This window comes from Protopterus annectens, chromosome 15.part0 (assembly GCF_019279795.1).
Source record: "Protopterus annectens isolate FY-2018-M chromosome 15.part0, PAN1.0, whole genome shotgun sequence".
NCBI lineage: Eukaryota > Metazoa > Chordata > Ceratodontiformes > Protopteridae > Protopterus > Protopterus annectens.
Window position 1 is genome coordinate 84,591,308 of NC_056749.1, and position 24,117 is coordinate 84,615,424.

The following is a 24,117-nucleotide window of genomic DNA, read 5'->3' on the forward strand; positions in this document are numbered from 1 at the left end:
GAACAGATCATATTGGAGAGACGTACATGACCCTGAGGTTGCTCCTCCGTTAGAACAGGCTTCCTATTTACATGAACAGATTGTGCTGGAGAGACGTACGTGTCCCTGAGGTTGCTCCTCCGATGGAACAGGCTTCCTATTTACATAAAGCAGAGACCTTCCCTGACCGTCTTCAAATGCAATCTGAACCAATGGATGGAAAATCACAGATTCACTCCTAGGGTGGCACCCATGTCACTACTGGGGAGAGGCAGTCTGTAAAAACTGACAAAACCTTGGTTGCTGACCCTTGCTAAATTTCCCCTACAGATGGAAAACTGGATAAAATCTGTGTAAAACTGGCTAGGCTTGTAAGGATTCTTGAGCCATTAGCCTAGCAATCTCCTATGAATGTCATATATACAGATACAAACAAATAACAGGGCAGCTTTTATCATAAAAGCTATTGTGTAGAAACTAATTTTGATGGGTTTTCACCCATTTCATGAGGTATTAAGTGCCCCAGATTCAAACATATGCTCAAATTAAAAATAGCTATAACAAAATGACAAAGAAGGTAAGAGTATTCAGAGTAGCATATGCAGGTTTTATTAACATCCAATAAAAACCTTCTATCAGAATTTTAAAGTGTTGGATTTTAAATGACAAACTAATGATAGCTATTAACAGTCAATCGTTGATGATCTGACAGCATTAGTGTTTAGTGTATAGCTTAAAGTTATGTGTACATCCACAGACAAAACAGTAGGGAAATGTGCAATGAGAAGGTCTTAATAAAAGAACTGTAAACAGGACAACCTAGGCTATAACAATATAACACGTGGGACCAATGGCCAAAAGTGTCTGCCATTTATTGTTCAATGCTCATGAACAAAGTTCAGCAACGTAGAACAAAAATTCTGTAATAATGTCTGAATACAGAGAAATGGACAATAATACTTTTTTCCACAGAATTAAGTAGTCAAGCAACTTACAGTTGTTAAAGTTTGCAAATTAAGATATGATCTACTGTGGTCTTGTGGGTCTATATCACTTTATCGAATGGCTATTCAGCAACTAGCTTTTCATTGAACCCCAGTTTATCGAAGATGCTCCTTATCAAATGGCAAATTTTAACTAGGGCAAATCAACTGTTGGCTACCATCTGGAATTTTCCCCACTGTACTGCAACCTCCCTTAAATATATTTATTTAAGGGAGGTGTGGGTGGCGTAGCTTGGTAGATTTTAAATTTTGTGTTTTTTTTTTTACTGTGGCTTGTTTGGCCAACCGCTGATTTCCCCTAGTTAAAATTTGCCGTTCGATGAAGAGTGGCTTTGATAAATAGGGGCTCGACATATAGCCATTCTATAAAGTGATATAGCCCAGTTTTGCAATGGCCTGGGGAGTTACTGACCTTCTTAGCAACTTTCTCAAAATAAGGTGGGAGCACAGCATAAAATGAAGGCAAATGTCATATATACAGATAGAAGAATGTGGAAGATCACCAGTTTTAAGCCAGTCAGGGTGACACTAGTATTCGTAACAAATTAAAAAGTGGTTCAATGACTGCGGGAAATGTAAAAGAATATATGCTGAAACTGGTTTGCGCAGTTTCCTTCTGTGGTAACAATATAATGTAAAAGAAGTACACACAGCAGTGTCTGACAGAAAAAGTACATATTTAATTAGACCAGAGGGCACACCACCTACATGTGTTGGTAGAAACCAATAAATACAGAGCTTTCAGCTTTTAACTTTCTGTTCTGTCAGAGAGTTGCAGTTTTTTTCTAATGTTACTTGTTCAAAGTCATACAGTCTGTCACTGGAGTGAATGACCTGAGATGTACCATCCTGGACTACATGAAAAGAGCCATGGAGGAGCTCTCTGACCTTATGACCCAGGCAGGTATGACACTAGCCCTGAGTAACATCCTGCCATCACCCAGAATGATATCACAGTACAAGGACAAAATGACTGACTTCAACACTTGGCTAAGCTTCTGGTGTCATTCCAAGGGGATCCAGTATCTGTCTGCCAGTGATGACATGATCAGCAGGGCAAGATGCTTTGCCAGAGATGGCCTGCACCTGTCGCATGTGGGATTCCGGATACTGGCTAAGGCTCTTGCCACCCCTATAGTGCCTTTTTAGGCAAGGCTCAAACATCAAATGCACCACCATAGTAGAGACAAACAAGCAAAATCTGAGGGTAATGCTACTGAATGCTAGAAGTTTAAACCTCAAAATGCATTTACTCAAGGCACTCCTTAAGATGGAGAACTTCAACATCTGTGCAGTGACAGAAACCTGGTTTATGTCTTCAGAGAGCACCCCTGCAATTCCAGGCTATAATTCTTACAACACCTTTCGGCCACCTAACCTGGACCGAAACACTAAAGGAGGAGGTGTGTCCATATTTATAAAAGATAACTACACCTCCAGGCTAGTTGCTCAACATAATGCATCCGAAATTATCCAAGTACAATTAACACTGGGCAAGACTGCAATTCAGAATGTAGCTTGTTACAGATCCCCCGCCATGCTCCAGGACACCCAATCCATGTTTCCCGATATACTGGATAATATTAAGGTACAACCCAATACCCTAATACTGAGAGATTTCAACTACCCCACCATCAACTTTGAAAACTACTCATGTACTAACTCATCTGCCTAGCGTTTTCTGGAATTCATCAATTCCAATGCCCTGGATCAGCTTGTCCATACCCCTACCAGGGGCAGCAACATCCTGGACCTGGTCATTACCAATATGGGTAACACATGCTCCACACCAGAGGTCAACTCCTCACTGGTCAGGTCTGACCACAAGCTAATTACCCTAGAAATCTATATCTGGCCCCCACCCCCATTAAGGAAACCATCGTAAAAAATTTCTCCAAAGCCAACTTCATGCTTCTTAAGTCAGAAGTGGCCAACTTCACATCACCCACACAGATGACAATAGAGACACAATTGCTGAATCATATACAAAAGCACTGTAAAAGCACATACACAGGTGCATGGACCGTGCCATCCCCAACAGAACCAAGATGCTATTCTCCAAAAAAAGGAAGCCAACTCTACAACAGAAGGAAACTGTTGCAAAAAAAGAGTCAAATCCCATGATTGCAGAAACTCCCTGGTCAGCCTCAGCAAGAAGCTGGGATCCCTCATAAATCCTCCAAAGCTAGTTACGAAAATAAAATCGCCATGGATTCTAAAGCCAAACAAAAAGCTTTCTACAGCAATGTCAAGAATCTCAATGGTGACACTCAGATCTGCTCGGAAATGCAGCACAATGGCACTACATTTACTGAACTAGCTGATATTGCCAATATCCTGGCAGACAGGTTCAGTGCAAACTTTACCCCCTCTCACACCCCAAAGGGCCTATCTCCATACCAGAAGATTGCAAAGCCCCTGTAATCATGGATTCACAGGTAAAGACCACACTCTCCAAAGCCAAGAACACAGCATCCACGAGACCAGACAACATCCCATGCTGTGTTCTGCACAAACTACAGAACGAAATGGTACCCCACCTAAGTACAATGCTCAAACATTGCCTCACTTCAGGCTTTGTGCTTTGTACAGGGGAGAGGCTAGCATAATGGTTAAGGTGCTTACATTAGAAACACAAGGTGTAGGGTTTGATTCTCACATGGGGTGATTGGCTAGGCTTAAAATGGCCCATGAGGGGAGTTAGTCTAGTACTAATCTATAATATAATACTAATCTCTAATATCTATAATAATTATCCCACTCCACAAAGGGGGGTGCCACCACTGACCCCAGGAACTACCACCCCATTAGCCTGATGAGCCTGGTCTGCAAGGCCATGGAACGCATCATCCTGGAGCTTATAAACAAAGACACAGGTAACCTCCAAACTCTGGACCCCACTCAGTTTGGGTTTGTAAAAGGTAGATCATGCCTCCTAAACCTGATTGACTTCTTCGAAGCAGTCACCAGAGCCATAGATGAGGGTGCACACAGTCTATCTTGACCTCACCAAGGCTTTCAGCACTATCTCCCACTCTGTTATTATAGATAAACTCACTGGACTAGGCATAAATCCATATTTCACAAGATGAGTGGCCAACTGGCTGACTGACACACAGTGAAAGTAGCCAACTCCAAATCAGACTTCAGACCAGTGACAAGCGGAGTACTACAGGGTTCGGTCCTGGGTCCTCTCCTGTTCAGTATCTACTTCTCTGAAGTCCAGGCTAATACAGCTGGTCTCTGGCTACTGAAATTCACAGATGACTGCAAACTAGGAGCCATAATAGATTTGCCTAAGGATGTGGACATTCTACAAAGGGGCCTCACTGAGACCGATGCTCAGTGTCAAAGTCATGGCCTAAAGCTCAATGCCAAGAAGTGCACTGTCATCCCCTTTGGGAAAAACACCGTATCCATGAACTACCACATAGGCAGTAGCCTGCTAAACACTGAAAATGTGATAAGAGACCTTGGGACACAGGTGGACAGTAGTCTCTCCTTTGATAATCACGTTGCTACAGTAGTCAGGAAATCCTTCTACGTGGCACACCTCATCACAAAGGGGTTCTCCTCTAGTAAAAGAGAGGTCATTATTCCTCTCTACTCATCCCTCATCAGACCCATTGTAGAGTACAACTCCCTGTTTGGTATGTACCTTGCAAGACACCTGCAACAACTAGAAAGGCCACAGAAATACCTCACTAGAAGAATTACCGGCTTCAAACAGATGTCATACGCAAACCGTCTCAAAAAACTCCAGCTCTACTCCGTCGCATATTGCCTACTCAGAGGAGACCTCTGCCTAACATACAAAGCCATGTCTAATCCAGATCTGATGGACATGCTAAACTTAAAAAAATCCCAATCTCTCTGAACCACACGCTCCAGGGTCCTAAACCCTGTCACCACAATAAACAGAACATGCTGGAGGGATAGATTTCTGTCTCAGAGACTTCCCATGCTCTGGAACAGGCTACTCATTCATGTCAAATAGAGTTCCTCATTAGCCCTCTTTAAGAGAAATCTTGACAATTGGATGGGAAACATGAAATTCACCCTGTGGATCACTGCTGTGGTGCTGCTCAACAGGGGCACAGGACAATAATTTTCTTGGGTGGTGAAAGCCAGGGAACCTCGTTTGTCTAGGCTTATAGACGTGGCTGTGGAAATTAAGGTTTGTATGAGAGGACCTTATTATGGCCCTTTTCTGATTGATTGGTTCCACAGATCCACGTACAATAATTCCACCATGCTCATGACTTTAATCAGCATCCCACATTATACTAAGAAGTTATTTATTTATTTGTCTTTTGTTAACCGGGTTAGTCCACTGGGCTGGTGGCTCTTTTTCAGTGGAGATCCTAGGAGAAAAGCTCCACATAGTGAAACAATTTACAAAGTTAATATCAGTTCTACAAGCATTTGTGGCATTAGAACTATAGTACAAAGTATCATAAAGTCGTGCAATACGAACATTTTACGTACATGTAAGAGCTATAGTACAGATATAGTACAGACATAATCAGAGTATCATGAAGTCATTCAGTAAGGTCAATCAACAATTAATACAAAAACAGCAGTAAACTGTCATCTAGAAAAGCTGGGTGGGTCATAGTTAGGTGGGGGGGGGGGGTGACAGGTACAAGAGGGAGAGTTGGCCAGGTAGTTCTTCAAATCTCTTTTGAAAATAATGTAACAGTGGATAGAGCATAGGTAATTAGGGAGCTTGTTCTAAGTTTGAGACATTCAGCATTTATAAAGTAATTTGCCTATAGTTTTATTGGGTCTGTAGGTATCAAGTGTGTGTTGGTCAGTGCTGCGGAGAGATCGGGAGGTTTTTATGGGGATAGGAAGGTTGAAAGGGAGAGGCAGTTGGCAGGTTTATAAAGCAGAGAATGTGTCATCTGAAGCTAAGAAAGTAAGAACTCCTTGAGGGAATTCAAGCCAGTGAAGTTGTTTGAGGACAAGGCAATGGTGGGATTTGTATGGAAAGTTGCAGGCAAATCTAGCTATCTGGTTGTATGTTTGATTGAGTTTAGTTAAAAGATGTGCTTGGAGGTGTATAAAAATAGGGGAGGCATAGAGAAGGCAAGGAGGAGGTAGGCGTGAATTTTTGTTTCTGTACAACAGACCAAGTTTTTGATTGGTCTTTTTAATGGATTGCTGTATGTGAATGTCAAATTTCAGTTGATCATCAATTGTGACCCCTAGAAGTTTTGTATATATGAGTCCACATGAATGACAGTATTATCTAGGGAAGAGATAGAGAAGGATGTCCTGAGGTTGGCCACAGATTTTGGAAAGAAAAGAAGTAGCTTGTTTTTTTTGTTTTGGATTAAGGATGAGTTGATTATTGATTAACCAGTGTTCAGTGGTGTTAAAAAAGGTTTGTGTCAGGGAGTGGAGGTCAGTAGGGTTATCAGAGAGGGTGGCAAAAGCAGAGTCATCAGCGTATTGGATTAGAGTAGATGTGCAGCAGGTGGAACAAAGACAATTAGTAAAAATATTAAAGAGAAAGGGGCCTAGGATGGATCCTTGGGGTACACCTGTTTTGATAGGTACGAAGGGAGATCAGGAGGCCAGCTATCTAACAGATGGCTGTTATTAAGATAACTAGAGAACCAGTTGCTAGAGGATGCAGAGAGGTTGAGTTTGGTTAGTTTATTAAGAAGCTTAGGGTGGGAGATGGCGTCAAATGCCTCAGAGAGGTCAAGGAATAGGCATGACACTAGTTAGTTATCTCTAGCCTCAGCTATGGTCTGCGTAAAGGAAAGAAGGGCAGTGAAGGTGCTGTGGTGGGGCCTAAATCCAGGAAAGAAGGGCAGTGAAGGTGCTGTGGTGGGGCCTAAATCCAGGTTGAGAAGGGCTGAGGAGATTTTCCTGGAGTACGTGTTTGAGAAGCTGTGTGTGAATGCATTTTTCTAGTGTTATGGCTATAGAGTGGAAATTGGATGGGTTGGTGGAATTCCCTCCTTTATGAAGCAGAATGGTATAGAAGGACTCTCAGATGTCTGGGACTAAGTAAAGTTTTTTTACTCTTTCCTGGCAAGCTGTTTGCTGCAGCAGAAATGAAAGATTATTATGGACAGTATTATTGAAAAACATGTTAAAATGACCCTCCCTAGCTCTAATAACCAGGAGGAAACGCCTTACAAGAACACTGGACTAGTGGAGGTAAGTGAAGCGTGGGGCTGGGTGCAGGTGGTTAATCCAGGTTTTTTCTTTTTTTACAACACAGCTGATGTCACTCACGTACTAGGATTCTAAAGGATATACCCTCAGTGTACATGCAGTACACTGATGTACAGAAGTACGTCAGAGCATGTCTCACATACTAAGACTAAGTCTTTAAGAATGAGCCCGATGCACCTTGAGCTGTCCCTACACATAAAAGCAAGGTGGTACAGGTAACAGCTGCAAAATTAATATCCTACTACCTATTGCTTTATATGCCTACAAGTATTATCAGAAATGGTGACACACCACACAGTTCCACAAAGCAGAAAATGCTTCTCTCATGGAATGCAGGCTGTCAGAACAAATGAGGGGAAAAGTTCAGCAGCCAGTTTTAAAAATAAGAAACATTGGATTAGGAACGGCATATGCAGAAAGCAACTCACATAAATCTGCTTTGGATTTTTTAATCAATATCAACAGGCAAACGTTGCAAATTTACTGAGATTTCCAATGCATGCAGCAGGCAAAAAATTAGTTTGTGTTTCACAGCTGCTCTAGTCAGAAGCAAAAAGAGTTCTGTTGTCCAGAATGTGTCATAGCTGTGGAAATTGTGACTCTTCATACCTCCTATTTAGTTAATGCAAATAGCAAAAAAGAATTCCCAACAATACAAATGCATACTGTATTCTTACCCTTCCCAGCAGTGGGTGTGTTATGACTTTTAATTACATCCAAACGATTCTGTACTTTTGCCTTGTACTGTTTGAACAAGTTTTGATTTGTATTTGTATTAAGAGCCTGGAACAAACCTGCTAAACTGGAAGAACGTTCCTGGAGGGAAGTAGGCAGTGTAACAGCCTCCGGAATATTGCTCACCACACCAGTCTTTTTCTTCATAGTGAATAGCCTGCAAATGAAAGGCAAAGAAAATAGGTTCTGCTCTCAGTGAGACTTCAAGCTCATCTTAACGAGAGTTATTTTTATCACACAGCCTGTTTTTCTAGCCTCCTTTTCACAGGACTAATGTTCATATGTGTTTAGTTTTACCTTACCTTTCTATTAAGAGTTCAGCTTTCCTAGAAAGGTGCTGCTTTTCCCCCCATAGCACCTGTTATTCACCATTCATTGGCATGAACAACAGAAGCATCACCGATGTCACACGTTGTGTAGGCACACTCATGCACACTTTTATGCATTACTAGTTTACTTCATTCACTGTTTTCTGTATTTTTTCTGTGGTTTTTCTACTAGTTTCCATTGTACAAACATTTTTGGGGCTGCTGTGAAGCTGCAAAGCACGAACATTATTTCTGAGCTGTTAATTTAGATTTTTATGCACACTAATACACATTGATGGGTATTTATTTGATATTATTAAATAGATGTATTTTATATTTATAGCGTTTTAGTTTGATTATGTTTATGCTTTGATTGCTGTGTGTTTTTTTCTTGATTTTAGTTTTTGTCACAGACCTGATGAAGGCTTAATTGCATTAGTTAGCCGAAAGCGATTTTAGTTAAAGGTCTTTTTATGTATATGTTACGCTTTTCTTAATACCTGATCTTGGAATGTGGATTGTAAATAGATAGGTAGTGTTTTCCTTAACTAGGATTTAGTGTGACCTAATCAGTAGTAGTATGTGGGGGTGAGTACTTGTTCTAAAATGCACTTTTTACAGCCCTGTTTATATTGTTTGCCATGAATAGGATGGTTTAAAACTAAATATATATTGCCCACACCTATTTCTACATATATAAAAGCTGATATGTTTAACATTGTTAAAATATTTCTGATTTTTTTTGTTACTGAGGATCACTTGTCTGTGACAAACAAAGGCTTGTTGCTTTGGAACACTACCTGGGTTTCATGATATTTGGAAATTATTGTGACTGAGCTCATCAACAAAGTTTTAAGACCACTAGTTTCTCAGTTTTTAATTTTTTCCTCAACAGTCACGGTGGTGAGTTTGGAACCAGACAGATTCCTGTGCTTTTTCATTTTTTTCAACACATAATGTAGTGTTACCTAGTTTCTTAGCAATTTCACAAATAATTAACTAAGATCAAAACAGTGCCAACTGACAACTAGCAAAAAATCTAAAAGTACAGCAAAATCTGTGGCTTCTTCCACCTGAGAAATGAGATAGAATTGTTGGCCTAGGATCCACTGTGCTGCTGTTCTGCACTAACACACAGAAAAATGAAAGACAGACCATCATTACTAGGCAGACATACCTCCAATCTATCAGATATGTCACATGATTATTTGAAACTGTAATCATAACAAGTGCGGTGAGATACTAAAGTATATTAAACATAGATATGGTCCCAGTTACAATGTCAAATGTTCATAACATTAGTATTCCTAACAGCGAACTCAGAAGAGCAAGGAGGCACAACACTGAAGTGCTGTACCTCCAAAAACGAAAAGATTCAACGGTGCAGGTGAGCGATTGTATGAGGCTATGGTACTGCTGGGTTTATAGTTTTGCCTATTCCCAGCTGCAGTGCGATCTTGAAGATGGTATATATAAGTAGCAGTGGACTTGGACTTGGACTTGGACCCCCCTCCCCCCACCCAGTGCAAAAGCTTTTATAGTTAATGTTTTCAGTTTTGGTGGCATTTCAACATTGTGCCTTTTCAATTTTCTGGGTTCGGTGTTATGAGCATTGATATTACAAATATTTGGCATTCTAACAAGGACTGTGTGTGTGTGTGTGTGTGTGTGTGTGTGTGTGTGTGTGTGTGTGTGTGTGTGTGTGTGTGTGTGTGTGTGTGTGTGCGCGTGTTGGTCTTGTTAGCAGAAGTAATTTGTCAAGGTTTTTTTCTGAGTGAGTATGGTATAGTTCTACTCACTAATTTACTATGCAAGGGTGAGCAGTGCTGTAATTTTAATATTTTCTATATCAGGGTCAGAGCTGGATCAATGTCAAATGAGGACCTAGGCAGGGTAATAGATTGGGGCCCCCCACAGCAGACCCTCCTGTGGCAACCCCCACCACCCACAGCAGACCCCTTCCCAGCCATTCCAGTATTCATCTTCTTTGCTATTTCTTCCCAGTTACCATAAACACTGTTCAAACCTGCCAGTGTGCATACTGCTTTCTTATTTACTTCTACAATGAATACAGATACTGAAATAAAATAGCCTAAACAATAATAGCTAAACAAACAATACAGTCTCACAATGGAAACAGACAACATGAGCAGTAAACTTCTCTGCCCTTGAAACTCACATTCATTGAAATGGCATTAAAACCCACATTTAAGAAAATACATCTGGCCAGTGAAGGATTAACTTTACCTTTGGGCAGTTTTCAAACCATAGGGTCCTTGCACACAATTTTAGGGTCATGTGTACATGTATGTATGTGTTCTTTGATTTGCCTTCCTGATTGTATTAAATTATTATAGCACTAGTTGCTAGAATGCAGTTTACATTTGTAGTTTTGAACATTCTTCCAGTAAGTGATGAAACAAAATTTATGAACCAATAATGACAAAACTACATATTTGAGAAAAGTTCAACCATAAAAGGCCACTCGGACATCTGTCATTACAATCCACTAATATCAGTCAATAAGCACAATGTCTGCAGAAGTAAGTCATCCAAATAATTCCATATTAAAGAGATCTGTAACTAATGAAGAGGTTGCTACTGGCAAATAACTTTACATTTCAGTGTTTCATCTACAAATTCAGTGCCTGCTGCCCTTGAATTAATTGCCTATGTAACATTTAAAAAAAATGGTAAGCCGGTAATACTGCAGTAGGGAATGACTGACAAACCAACATGTTCATAGTTACTAGGCATCTCACACGAAGGAGGGCATACTCAGGAGTGCAAAACTCCTTTTCCCCTTAAAATGCACCAAGTAGTCCACATTCAAAATGGCACTGCAATATCAACATTCCATCTATATGATGTAGGAGTAGAATCAACAGCCTTCTGCACCAAAGGTAATTATGCTACTAACATTGTTTTCAAATTCTACAGCACAAACAATGGCTGCCATTTGCTAAACAAAACAGCTAGCTACACACTGAAAAACAGACTTAGCATGAGCAACAGTAAACTTCACTTCCCTTGAAACTCACAATTCCATGAAAATGCACTGAAACTCAATCCCTGGAAAATGCACTGAAACTCAAACTCACGATTCTGTCAGCAGTCTGGTAGTTTGTATAGAGGATTCAGGCTCTTGTCAACATTGATGCTCACAATTCCTTTAGCAGTTTGGTAGCTGGTGTAGAGGATTCAGGCTCTTGTCTACTGTAACCAAATTACAGGGTCAAGCCTGATCAAGTTAATTGACTAACATGCCCCGCCCCCACTACGGCATTACATACCATACCTCCATACTTTGTCAGTCTCTCAGCACAAGAAATATGGACAAAACCTAAAATAATGGGGGGGGGGGCAAAGGCCCCAAAATAGTGACAGATTTCAAATAGTACTCGTACATACTTAGAAAGTTGCTACGATACTAGGATTTGTCTTAGCATGCATTTTCTGAAGGATATGAAATCTGAAACTGAAATATATGACATTATTTAATTATTTCAATCCTCAGTGATTTATCAGAAAACCAGAACTTTTATGAGGAATAGGCCAAAAATATGAGGCAATATTCTGGACAGTTGAGGTAGAAAAACACACACACACACTATCTCTCATATGAACAGAACAGCTAATATAAATTACAAACACACACATGTACACACTTTCTCTCTCATACAGGACAGAACCACTAGTTTAAATTATATACATACACATATACATGCACACTCTCTCTCATATGAACAGAATGGCTAGTTTAAATTACAAACACACATACACATGCATTCTCTCATACAGAAATGGAATGGCTACTTTAAATTACATACACTCACACACACATACATATGTGCACACACACACACCTCTGTAGTTTAAATTACAGTTATACATACATACACACACACTTACCTCCTCTCTTAGAGGAACTGCTAGTTTAAATTATGCATGTTAAGTGTGGAATATGTTATGAGTTTACTTCCTGCTTCTGAGGTGGCGACACACTCATGGTTCTCTTTAAAGGAGAAGATGGTGTCATTGCGTTGTTTAGAATTGTTTTTCAATATATTTATTAAAATGAATGCTTAAGCCTGAGTGTGTCCCCCCAGCCATGGGGCCCTAGATGATGGTCTATGTTGACTACTGCTGGATCTCGCTCTAAGCAGGATACAAAAAGATGTGTAGCCCTACTATGATTGTCAGACCATGAAATCTGTTTAGGAACTCACAGAGTCAGTTGACTTACAAGCCAAAAAAGATGACATATTTTATTAACAGTTTTACATAGTAAGAGTGCATTACATTCTGAGAGGAGTGTAATTTGGAATCCATCGCTCATCAAGCTTCATGTGATAGGAGTTGTGACATCTCCACTCTAGGCCAGTAATCAAGGAGCCTCAATCTTCACCACTAACACTGGAGGGACGTTCACTTGGAATACAAATGGATACACTCAGTATTTCCAGATGCAGACCTCTCTGTATCAAGCACAATTTCCCTTCAGAGCACCCAGGGAACACACTCAGTTTGAGGGCTGGTTCTTCTCTATATCTGTCCAGACCCCCAATAAGATGCTCCACTGGCACAGCTCAGAGTTGAATCCTTAGCTGGGGATCCAAGCTATGTCCTCCCACACCCCCTCTGTGAAACCAGTGCTTTGTGTCCCCTGCTCCAACCAGTGGACCCACACACACTGAGATTTGATTTGCGCACGCACACACTCAGACACACACACACACACACACACACACACACACACACACACACACACACACACACACACACACACACACACACCTGGGAAAGGCTGGCAAAGATTCACAGATTCACCTGCTGTGCCCCCTTCTGCCCAGACTATAAGATAATTATCACTGCTACCAGAACTCCTGCCAGCTACTTTATGGCTCTTACAAGGGTACCCAATTATACTGAATGAAATTAATATTAATATGAATAGTAATGTTGACCAAACAGCAAGGCTTTAAGAGTGGCCACAGTTATCACAAAATAAATATATGCAAATACTCTGAAAGCTTACATATTTTTTCTAAACGGACCAGCCACAATGAAAAGTTTAAATATATTAAAATAAATGATAAAAGAACATGAACATACTAAATATCTGTCCACAGAAAACACCACAGCTTCAGTCACAGGAAATATTAAAAATAACATTGATGGAAAGTTATAGATAAATAGTATTTCTAATCTCACTATATTTTCCTGACTAGTCTAAAATGAATTACTGTTCCCTAGTTAAGTTACTTACAACTGTAAGGCAAGATGATGTGGGTGAGTGGTCCTTGTTGTCAGGTCCAAGACAGAATACAGAATGCTCAGTCTGACTGAGAGGCTTCTCAATAGAATATATAAAAATTCTTTTAGAGTTGATTACACAATGATATCACATCTGGTCATCTGACTCTGTTTCACACACTCATCAACACTAGAAGCTGCTAGGGTTTTAGCACCTATGTGTTACCATACACACAGATAGAGCTTTGCTCGGATATGGTGCAGCTGCTGGTTGTCATAAAACAATAAAACCATTTCACTGTTCCTATAGGAGCTACAATCTATTTTCTAGCACATACATTGCGTCTTTGGCTCCATTCAAAACTGTGGGATAAAATCTTTATGGCTTAACCATAAAGTAATTTAACTTCAGATATATTTTAAGGATTGAGATTAACCTCTTCCCTTCCAGTCCTCTGTTAAATAGTTCAGTTACATTATACAACGACCCCCCCCCATTAATATTCAAAAACGTGCATGCTGATTGGTCAGCGTGCACGTTGTAAATCAGAGTTATAGTAATGGAAAAATGTCCGGTCGCCCGGACTTTTTTACAGCAACGGAGTACGCAAGATCTCCATTGCTTCACACTGTCTCGCTATGTTAAAGGAGGATACTCCACAAGTTCCTGGATGCCATGCGACCACATGCCGAGGAGCACATTAAATTCCCCACCACCCGTGAGGAGAGGACCCATGATATGCATCTCTTCCACCATGTAGCAGACTACCTGGAGGTACTAGGTGCCACAGACTGCACACACATCCACATCAAAGCTAGGGTAGGGGCTACATGAACCGCAAGGGGTTCCACTCCATCAACTACCAGGTCATGTGTGATGCCCAGGGCATTATCATGAATATGTGTGCTGGCTGCCCTAGAAGCTATCACTACTCCCACATCTGGCATTCCTCAAAGCTATATCAGTGGATTGCTAGGGGGGGCATTCCATGTGGTCATTTAGTGGTGGATGCTGGCTATGTACTGAAGCTGTAGATGACATCCATCAGAAATGCACACACACCCACACAAAAACGCCATAATGAGCCAAACACACAAAAAGGATCATTATAGAGTGTGGTTTGGGATGCTCAAGTCACGGTTCCACTGCTTTGACATATCCGGTGGAGCCTTGCAGTACTCTCCAGCCACATGTGCACACATGTTCATAGTGTGTGCCATGCTACATAACATGATCCTGCAGAAACATCTGCAGCAAGAACAAAACAGGGAAGGGCCACACAGCCCCCCCCCCCCCCATCAATGCCAAGGTCTCCACAAGCACAGAGGGACTCTGAGGAGGAACTTCCTGAGCCTGTCCCTGTAGGCAGATGGCGGTGTGCCCAGCATGCCCTGGCCTTGGCAAAGAGGCAACACATAACATATACACTGATACTGTAGGGCCCCAGGGACTGATCTCTCTCTCTCTCTCTGACTCGTACACACAGTAAAATGGATGCCAAACATCACACCACCTATACCTGACAATGTACAGGGAGTGCATTTGTGTGCATCTGACGTAGTCACCCCTCAAGCACCACCCTCACAACAGCTGCAGGCACAAGGTAAGCCAGTCTCTGTAACAAAATAAACTAATGGAGTGGACTTTTCTGATAGCATATCTACGGTATTGATCAAGCATATAAGGGAATGGGGTGGCTAACAGGGATAGCAGCAGACAACTGACAGATCTGTGGGACAGCAGGATGTGTATCCCCAGTACTGCCCTACCCACACCATGCAGTACCACCCTAGTCGACAAATACCGCTGCAGTATATGTGGTGAGCCAAATAACTGGGGGGTGGTCATATATCGCATGTATGGATATCAAAGTGGGAGTACCATACTCAACACCAACCCCACATAGCAGATGAGCTGTAGACAACCATACAGAAATGCCTGGCAAAGGCCCCCACATGGCGACAGCCATGAAATCCCCACCCACAGACTTTTACATAGTGATATCACATCAGGTCTGGCAGTGGCAGTGTGGCTTTGAAAGGTAAGAAATCTGAAACTACAAATGTCTATGCCAGAACAATCTGACCTGTGGTTGATACTATTATGTCTGTAGTCTGAAAGATAGGGCACACCACTATGCTACATGGGACCAAAATGTTACGCAAATATCAGCACAGTCTGTGCAGATGTGTATCGTGTACAGTTGGGTCAACCCCCACCCTCCATAGTAATGCAGTAACATGTTCCTACACTTAAGCAGTATCCAGCTGTCACCCAGAGTGATGGCTCAATAGTAACAGAAAGCAATTGTCAGTAACACCCACAGTCAACTTACTGGTGCCAGCCTGGGAACATATAATCATCAGAATGCACTGCCCTGCTACAGATGGTCTGCATCTGTCACACCTGGCCAACAGGCCTCTGGCAAATGCCTATGCCTCATCCAGAGTGCCCTTTAGAGAGTGTCATGGGGTCCATAACACCAACATAACACAGTCTACAAAATGCAAAGAAAGGCCATGCTGACAACTGCTAGGAGCAAACTTGCCAGCCTCAGGGACCCAGAAATCGGGACAAAACCATTAATAATGGGGTGATGAAGGTCCAAAGAGATGGACACATGTGAAATACTGCTCTAATAATGTTATAAAGTTGATGGAATGATTTGTAGTAGCATGGAATGTCTGAGGGGTACGAAGTCTGAAACTGCAATATCAACTGTCAGTAATATACTCTTTTCACCTACCCACAAATCTACTCAACTAAACTTCACTATTACTACAAATGATAATTCCCACATTTCACCCGACCCTACAACAAAACTGCTTGGTGTCACTATTGATAATAATCTTAACTATGATTATCACATCAATAACACAATAAAAGCAGTTAATAAAAAGATTGGTTCACTGTACAGAATCAAGCCCTTCCTCACACCTGAAGCACGGACCACCTTAGCCCAATCACATCTTATCTCTACCCTTTTGTATGCTTCCTCTATTTATACTAATCTCTCTAAAAGCAACCTCAGGAAACTGACTACATCTTACCATATTATTGCTCGATTTGCCACAGCATCTCAGTCTAGAACTCACCACTGTCTAAATTTAAAACAATTACACTGGTTAGAACTTCCTAACAAGCTTATCTATCAACAACTCCTAATAGCACACAAAATCCTATATCAACCATCAAAAACACCTGCTCTTAGCAGCCTCCTGACTCCCTAAAATAACCTGAAACAACTACGTTCTTCAGAGAAGTTACAAGTTAACACTACTAGAACCACTAACTCTGCAGGTAACCACCTATTCTCCAGCTCAGTTGGTAAAATATGGAATAACCTTCCCTCACACATCTCCTCTCTAACCACTCTTCCACTCTTTAAGAAACAACTTCTAATACATCTGAACAAGTTCTGGCTTTGCTCTTGTACCAATCCTGACTAACCTACTTCCATCTATCCCCTATCATAATTCTTTATTCACCACTATAATATTCTCTCTGACTACAAATGACTTAATGCCTCTATAGTTACTATTGTTCTCATACAGATAAAAAAAAAAAAAAAAATTTTTGTTTAACAATTATGTATTACATATTGAACTTCGTAATACCATATTTTGTACTGAAAGCAGCTAATGCCTTCTTTATTACTTAGTTGTTTTATTTGTCTTCTTTTTAGATTTGTATTACCTGTACTAAAATCACTGTATTTTTGCTCATTGCCTTTGTAATAAGTGTTTATTGTTTATGTTTATTATCTTGCTTTAATCTTCGGAGCTTTTCTCCCCAGGCCTCCACTGAAAATGGACATTGATCCAGCTGGACTAGCCCGGTCAACAAATGTAAAATAAAATAAAATAAATAAATAAATAAATATCTGACTTCAACTCTGAGTGGCTTACAAAACACTTTTGCTGAAAAAACACACTTGTTTGGGTAACCGACTATATATATTTGAGTCATGGATGTGGACATTCTGTGATACTCTGTAGGGTCAACAGGCAGGGCTAGGAGTTTAAACATGGGCACTCACTGCAGGTAAGCCTAACCCTGGAAGATGGTGACATGTCTGCACCCACAGAACCCTGAGCCACAGCCATGGGGAGTAACACACCCTTCCCTGATCACTCATCCGATGCAACATCCTGACCCCAACATGTGGCCATCCAAGCAAAATGAGGTGGGCCATACAAATATGTGTGACAAACACATACCTCCAGCCTGTCAAACAGTCTGACACACACAAGGCCCTTCAAGTGCAGTCAACCATTGAGGAGAGCCCAGTGCAAAGTACTGGTAGCTATACAGGCAAACATATCTGCCCAGGCCCCCCCCCACATATCCTATCCCCTACAAATCTATCTGGAGTCTGCCTGTCACCCTGATCCTGTCTGACTTTTATTACCCAACTGTGGACTAGAAATCAGACCAGGCCAGAACATAAATGCACGGATATTCCACTATTGTAAAACATCATCAAGGTGCTGGACCATTTCCATAGCACCAGCAGTCAACTGCTTGTAGGCACACCCCTCAACAGGCTGGATTGTGCAAGAATGCACAGAATTTGGCCCATAAACCTGGTGTGTGCATCATTTAACCTGTATTCCTCTGGTAAATCATTGCGATGATCTGAGGAAGTATCAGACCACGCCTACTGGTAATAAATAACCAGACTGGTACCCTGAACACGAAGTGCTTTATTGGACCAAACCACAATGCAAAACGACAACAACCACAAAAAAATGAATGGCAACAAAGAATTGAGTTGAACTACTTAGCGCTTTCACCCGTTAATATAAACTGGGCTTCATCAGACTAGAGCCATTTACAATATCACAAACATTTTAAATGTGAGTCATGCACATACCTCCCACATGTAACCAATCACAGCCAACAAAGACCGTGAATACAAGATAAGCTCATAGCGCGCAATTCAAGTTACGCCAGTTAAGCTAGCAAAACTGAATAAAACAGTAAATTTGTTCATACTGAACCTCCTAAAATCAAATACATCAGTTTAAAACCTTAAAACTACACAACAAAAATGATGCATTATTACACGGTAAAAAAGTAAACGCATATATGCATAGAATAATGGCCTCCTTAACCATGGTGGCTAGAACCTGCTTGGCTCAATAAAAAATTAAATATAATAAGATCTTAATTTTAAAATACTAGAAATCGAAATATGATCATTAATACCCGGGGGTTTGGATGCATCTAGTCTAAGTTGCCATAAACATTCTTTTACCTCTGTTAATGTCTTGACATCACCACCTCTATCATTGTATGGAACTCTATCGATCACAAAAAATATAAATTTATTAAAATTAGGACAATTTTGACTGTGCATATATAGGGCATTAGAACTTTTTTTATTTTTAATATCTCTTGTGTGTTCATTAATTCTAAGTCGTAATTTCCTAATAGTTTTCCCATTGTAAAATGTAGGACAACTCAAACAGGTAGCAATATATACCACCATTTTCGTATTACAATTAACATATCCTGGGCATTTTATAGTTCTGCCAAAATTATGAACTACTACATATGGTCCATTGTTAATGAACTTGCAAGTACCACAAGAACCACATTTACTCATACTAGAACTCATGTAGACACCTGCACTACTATCCATCTCCATTAATTCCTTGAGGTTTTTACCTCTACTGTAAGTAATAGTTGGTATGTTACCCAGTATGGCAGTAATATCCTTGTTGAACACACTTTGCCATGTGTCTGTTAAAATAGTCTTAATGTGTCCAGCAATTGGGTTAAATGGCTGAATCATGGCCCTTCTCCTACCTTCATTTACAATGTCACTATTAGAAATAACTACCGTACCTTCTTTAATCAACCCACCTTTAAGAATAGGTTTAAATACAGTGTGCCTTTTGATCTCAATTTCTGATCGAATGTCAGATAGGATATCAGAAGGATATCCTCACTCAGAAAACATATTTACTAACCTAAAAAGCTCAGTTTCAAACAAACTCTCTTCACTAACCAATCTTGAAAGTCGCACCATTTGACCCTTAATAATATTCTTTTTTTGATAGAAGGGGTGACAACTTTTAAAATGTAAAAAAGAATTAGAATATGTCTTTTTTCGGTATAAACCTGATTGCAACGTGTTCTTTTCCTTGTCATAAACCAAAAGAAGGTCCAAATAATCACAAGTCTCTCTATGTATCTTGTAGGTGAACTTTAAAAATGATGTAGTGGTGTTTATATACTCGATAAATTCATAAATCTCTTCTTCAGTTCCCCTCCAAAATATCAAAATGTCATCCAAAAAGTGCAAATATAGTTTTATATTATACATAAACTTGGAGGTAAAAACTTTGTGTGTTTCCAAGACTGCCAAAACCAAATTGGCGTAGACCGGCACACACTTTGCACCCATTGCTACACCAGTAATTTGTTTGAAAAGTTCACCTTCAAATGAAAGAAAATTGTTTGACAAAACAATTTCAACTAAATCTACTAAGAAACTAACCTTGACTTTGTGATAATTACTATACTTGACCAAACAATTGCTAAACATTTCAAGACCTTGGTCATGTGGTATAATTGAAAACAGGTTGATCACATCACCATAACAAATTTTTCATATAAACAAGTATTACTGATCACTTCTAAACTGTGCCATGAGTCCCTTAAGATATGTGGCAATCTATTCAAAATGTGTTTACTATGATAATCAACATAAGAGGCCATAGATCCCATTTTGGAACCCCTGGCTGACACTACTGGACAAAATGGTGGATTGTTTGGGTTCTTATGTATCTTGAGAATCCCAAAAATGGACGGTGTAACTGGGAAATCAACCAACAAATATTCATATTCATTTTTGTCAATAATTCCCTCCATAAACCACTCATATAATTGCCAGTCAATCTTTGCATAGGCTCTGTTGACTTCATTCTTAGACACTCTTGTGTAGGTTGAAGAATCATTTAACAAATTTAACATACTATTTGAATAGTCTACGTTAGACATAACAACCCCACCCCCTATATTAGGTTTCATCACCCTGTAAATTTTGCTACATGTCAATTCTTGAAGACAAAATCTTTCCCCAGAGGTAAGTTTGTCAAACAAATTGTTCTTCCCTCTAAGTAATCTCCTAATTTGTGATTCACACATTTGCTCAAACATATGAATGTTCGGATTAACAGGGGGAATGAATGTACTTGACCTCTTGAGTACTATACTTTTGTCTGTCCATGGACTTGGACTTTTAGAAAAAAACATGTTAAGATTCAATTGCCTAGTATACAATTTGAGATTCAGTAAAATTCTAGCCACCTCATATCTAAATACAGGGACAAACGTAAAACCTTTTTTAAATAAAGTAAGGTGTTCATCCTTTAACTGTAGGTCTGTAAAATTGTAAATACACATGTTAACAAAATTAATAAAGTGGCACACAAGCCCAATGCCACTTACATCTTCATTGCACGTCAAATTCACTTCAACAATGTCCTCAGCTGTGTGACTAAAAACAACATGATCAACATTTAATTCAATAAATTCATCATTCAAAAATGAAGATGTTTTTAAAACTTCCTTTGTGTAGTTAAAATCCACATTGCTAATATCAGAGGACAAGTCAGAAAAAAACAATTCATCAGTCCCCCATGAAAATGTGTTGTTAATCAATCCAAGACTAAAGTCAAAATTGATGACATCCGTTAATTTGGCCTGTTGTTTCCCTGTGACCATCTCCGACTTGTAGGGGGTCTCTGTCCTCTCCCCCTGAACTGTTCCTGCTGAACTAAAACCTGGTTGCACTCCCGAATTCTTTCTGAGTGCTGTACCAGGTAGTTCTCTAAAAGATGGCCACTTTCATTTTCATTAATGTTAACAGTACTACCCGCAATCACTTCGTCATTAGTGATTCGCTATTGTAACCGGAATAATTCTGATTAAAATGGTTTGTAACATTGTTACCCAATTCTAATCTAGCAATACTGTTTTTGTAATCTTTAAAATGTGCGTAAACAAGATTGCTGGCATAGTCTTTGCTGTCCCTGTTCAATTTCTCAGCCTTAATTTCCAATCCCCTTTTAACAAATAAGTCAATGTCCAAAATAATGTTTTCAAATTTATACTTGTTAAACTCAAACAGTAAATCTTTTGTAATACTGTTGTTAATCTGACCCAATTCATCTTTAAGTATGTCTATTTTACGGTTGTTGTTACGAATAATAATTTGCAAAAGATCCATACCTGAATGGTTAAAGAGCGCCGACAGTTCTTGAAAACCTTCAGTTCCTACCTCATATCCCATGGGTAATTTGAACAACCTCAGCCCCTTGGGTACATGCTGTAATTCGATTGATCTTTCCAGGTACACATTATCCATCTGCAGTGATTTGAATTTTCTCAGTTTTGTTTCAAATTTGGTGAGCTGTGCCTTCAAAGTACCACTGCTCTCAGAATTATCTGTTTCAGATGACCAATTTGTTACCGGCGGAGCAAACATAATGTCCAAATTTCTCGGAATGTTAATATTGTTTGAACGAGACAAAACGGCATCTTTAACCAACCTTTTGTTCTCAGGAATGGCAGTCTCACTAGGTGTTGTTTCACGTGTCGAAGTGCTGGGAGGCGTATGCATAGTGTATAAAAGAGCTTGTGACTCGGTCAAAGTTACATCTTCAGAGTTCATTATATTAACACCTTTACTGGACAAGCCTTTGTCTTGAAACATCCTAAATAACATTTGCATTAAATCCATGTGTTTCACCATCAGCTGTTCCATAGTAGATCCAAAAAAGCAGTAAGTAGTCTGAGAAGGTATGTCACAAGGTACTGAAACAATACATGACAGTGTCAAATGGCAAATATGACAGATGTCTGCTAAAACAAGCCCTGTAACCCTAGCAATCCATACGTTACTGAGAGAAATTGTCACAATCATTGCATGGCCCACTGTTCCCGGATTTTGATAGGCTATCTCCAGATAATCTGTTTGAGAAGTATGGCTGTAGCACAAAACAAACTGGACTGGAGTACAACAATCCCTGGAATGGAGTCCCACATGTACTATAGAAGGACACACTGGGCATAGTCATACACTTAGAGAAATGTCAGTAGGATCTAGGAATGAACAGGCCTTCCCACCCAGTGCACTTCCCATTGTGTTGCAAAAATTAAGAAAAAAAATACCTGCTCAGCTGTGAAGCAGTAGCACCACTTTATTCACAATAAAACAAATAAAAATAGATAAAAAACACATGTTTATTTTTGTTTTTATTACTAATAAACTGGTATTACTGCTTCACAGCTGAGCAGGTCTTTGTTTTTATTGATTTTTGCAATGTTGTGGAAGTTTGGTGTCTTAGCACTTCCCATTGCCCCACCTTAGCAGTCCTGAAGATGTCTGTCACCATAGAAGTCACTTTTGTTAGGCCCAGCCCCATAAGCTCTGTGGCGTGTGTGATAACTGTATAACACTATAGTGCAAATAACTAGTTAGGTAGGAGTTCTAATCTCAGTCTTGACAAATGTAAATGTGTGTGCATGTTCACAACTAAAAGATTTTGGGTCCATTCACACTTCCCCTTTCCCTACTTTAGCAGTCCTGCAGATATCAGTCATCATAGAAGTGCCTTCCATCAGGCCTCAGCCCCCTAAGCTTTGTGCTGCATGTGATAACTGCATAACACAATAGTACAAATAACTAGCTAGGTATGAGTTCTAATCACAATCCAGGCAAATGTAAAAGTGTGTGTGTGTGTGTGTGTGTGTATGTCTGTGTGCGCATAAGACTGAAGGAGTTGTGTTTTTGTTTATAGGTGAAACAGTTTTATGCCATTCCCACCCACGACACTTCACAGTGCCCCACTTTATCAGTCCAGACGATGTCAGTCCCTTATCAGCAACCTTGGACAGCTGTGAGTCCTGTTATCTCAGTAGGGCATGTGATAAATGCTTAACACTATAGTATAAATGAATAGTTTGGCAGGGGTTCTAGTCTTGTATCCGGCAAATGTGTGTGGGTATGTATTAAGTAGAAGTATTTTGATACGTTTCCCACCCACTGCCTTATATTATTAGCCCTACTTATGTCATTCCCCATATCAGCACATTTGGCCAACTATCAGCCCAGTAAGCTCTGTAACCCATGTGGTAACTGAGTAACACTATGGTACAAATCATTAGTTAGGTAGGGGTTCTACTCTCACATCTGGCAAGTGTGTGTATGTGTGTAGGACAAAGTATTTTGATAAGTTTAACACCCACTGCACTACTTTATTAGTCATTCCCTTTATAGGTTCACAAGTGTGTAGGAGGTAATGACCCAGCAGCCTTAACAAGCCTAGCACATAGAAAGGTCCTGCCATTGTGCTACCCAATGTTACATCCCAGTGCCTGTATCAAGTATATCCACTGCAGTGATCATTGGGGTGAACTGTCTATTACCCATCCACCTATCAAGATTTCTCTGAAACAAGGTCAGCTAGGTGCTCTGCATGACATGTATGGGAAGTTTATTCCAGGGCATGTGCAGTCTCTTGGTGAGGGACCTGTCCCACCAGCATGCTGTGGTGATTATGGTACTGAGGTAGAGATTTCTACAGTGTGTGGTGTGGATGGATTTATATGTAGCATTTCTAAA

General features: G+C 40.1%; 1 protein-coding gene across 1 annotated transcript in view; it reads right to left on the reverse strand.

Annotated features, from left to right (window-relative positions):
• The window catches only part of LOC122789724 (amine oxidase [flavin-containing]-like), a 1,342,089-nt gene that overhangs the window by 120,223 nt on the left and 1,197,749 nt on the right, over nt 1–24,117 (reverse strand). The window contains exon 12 of the mRNA XM_044057159.1: nt 7,973–8,070. Within this exon, the coding sequence (XP_043913094.1) occupies nt 7,973–8,070 (98 nt within the window). The remainder of the gene's footprint in view (nt 1–7,972; nt 8,071–24,117) is intronic.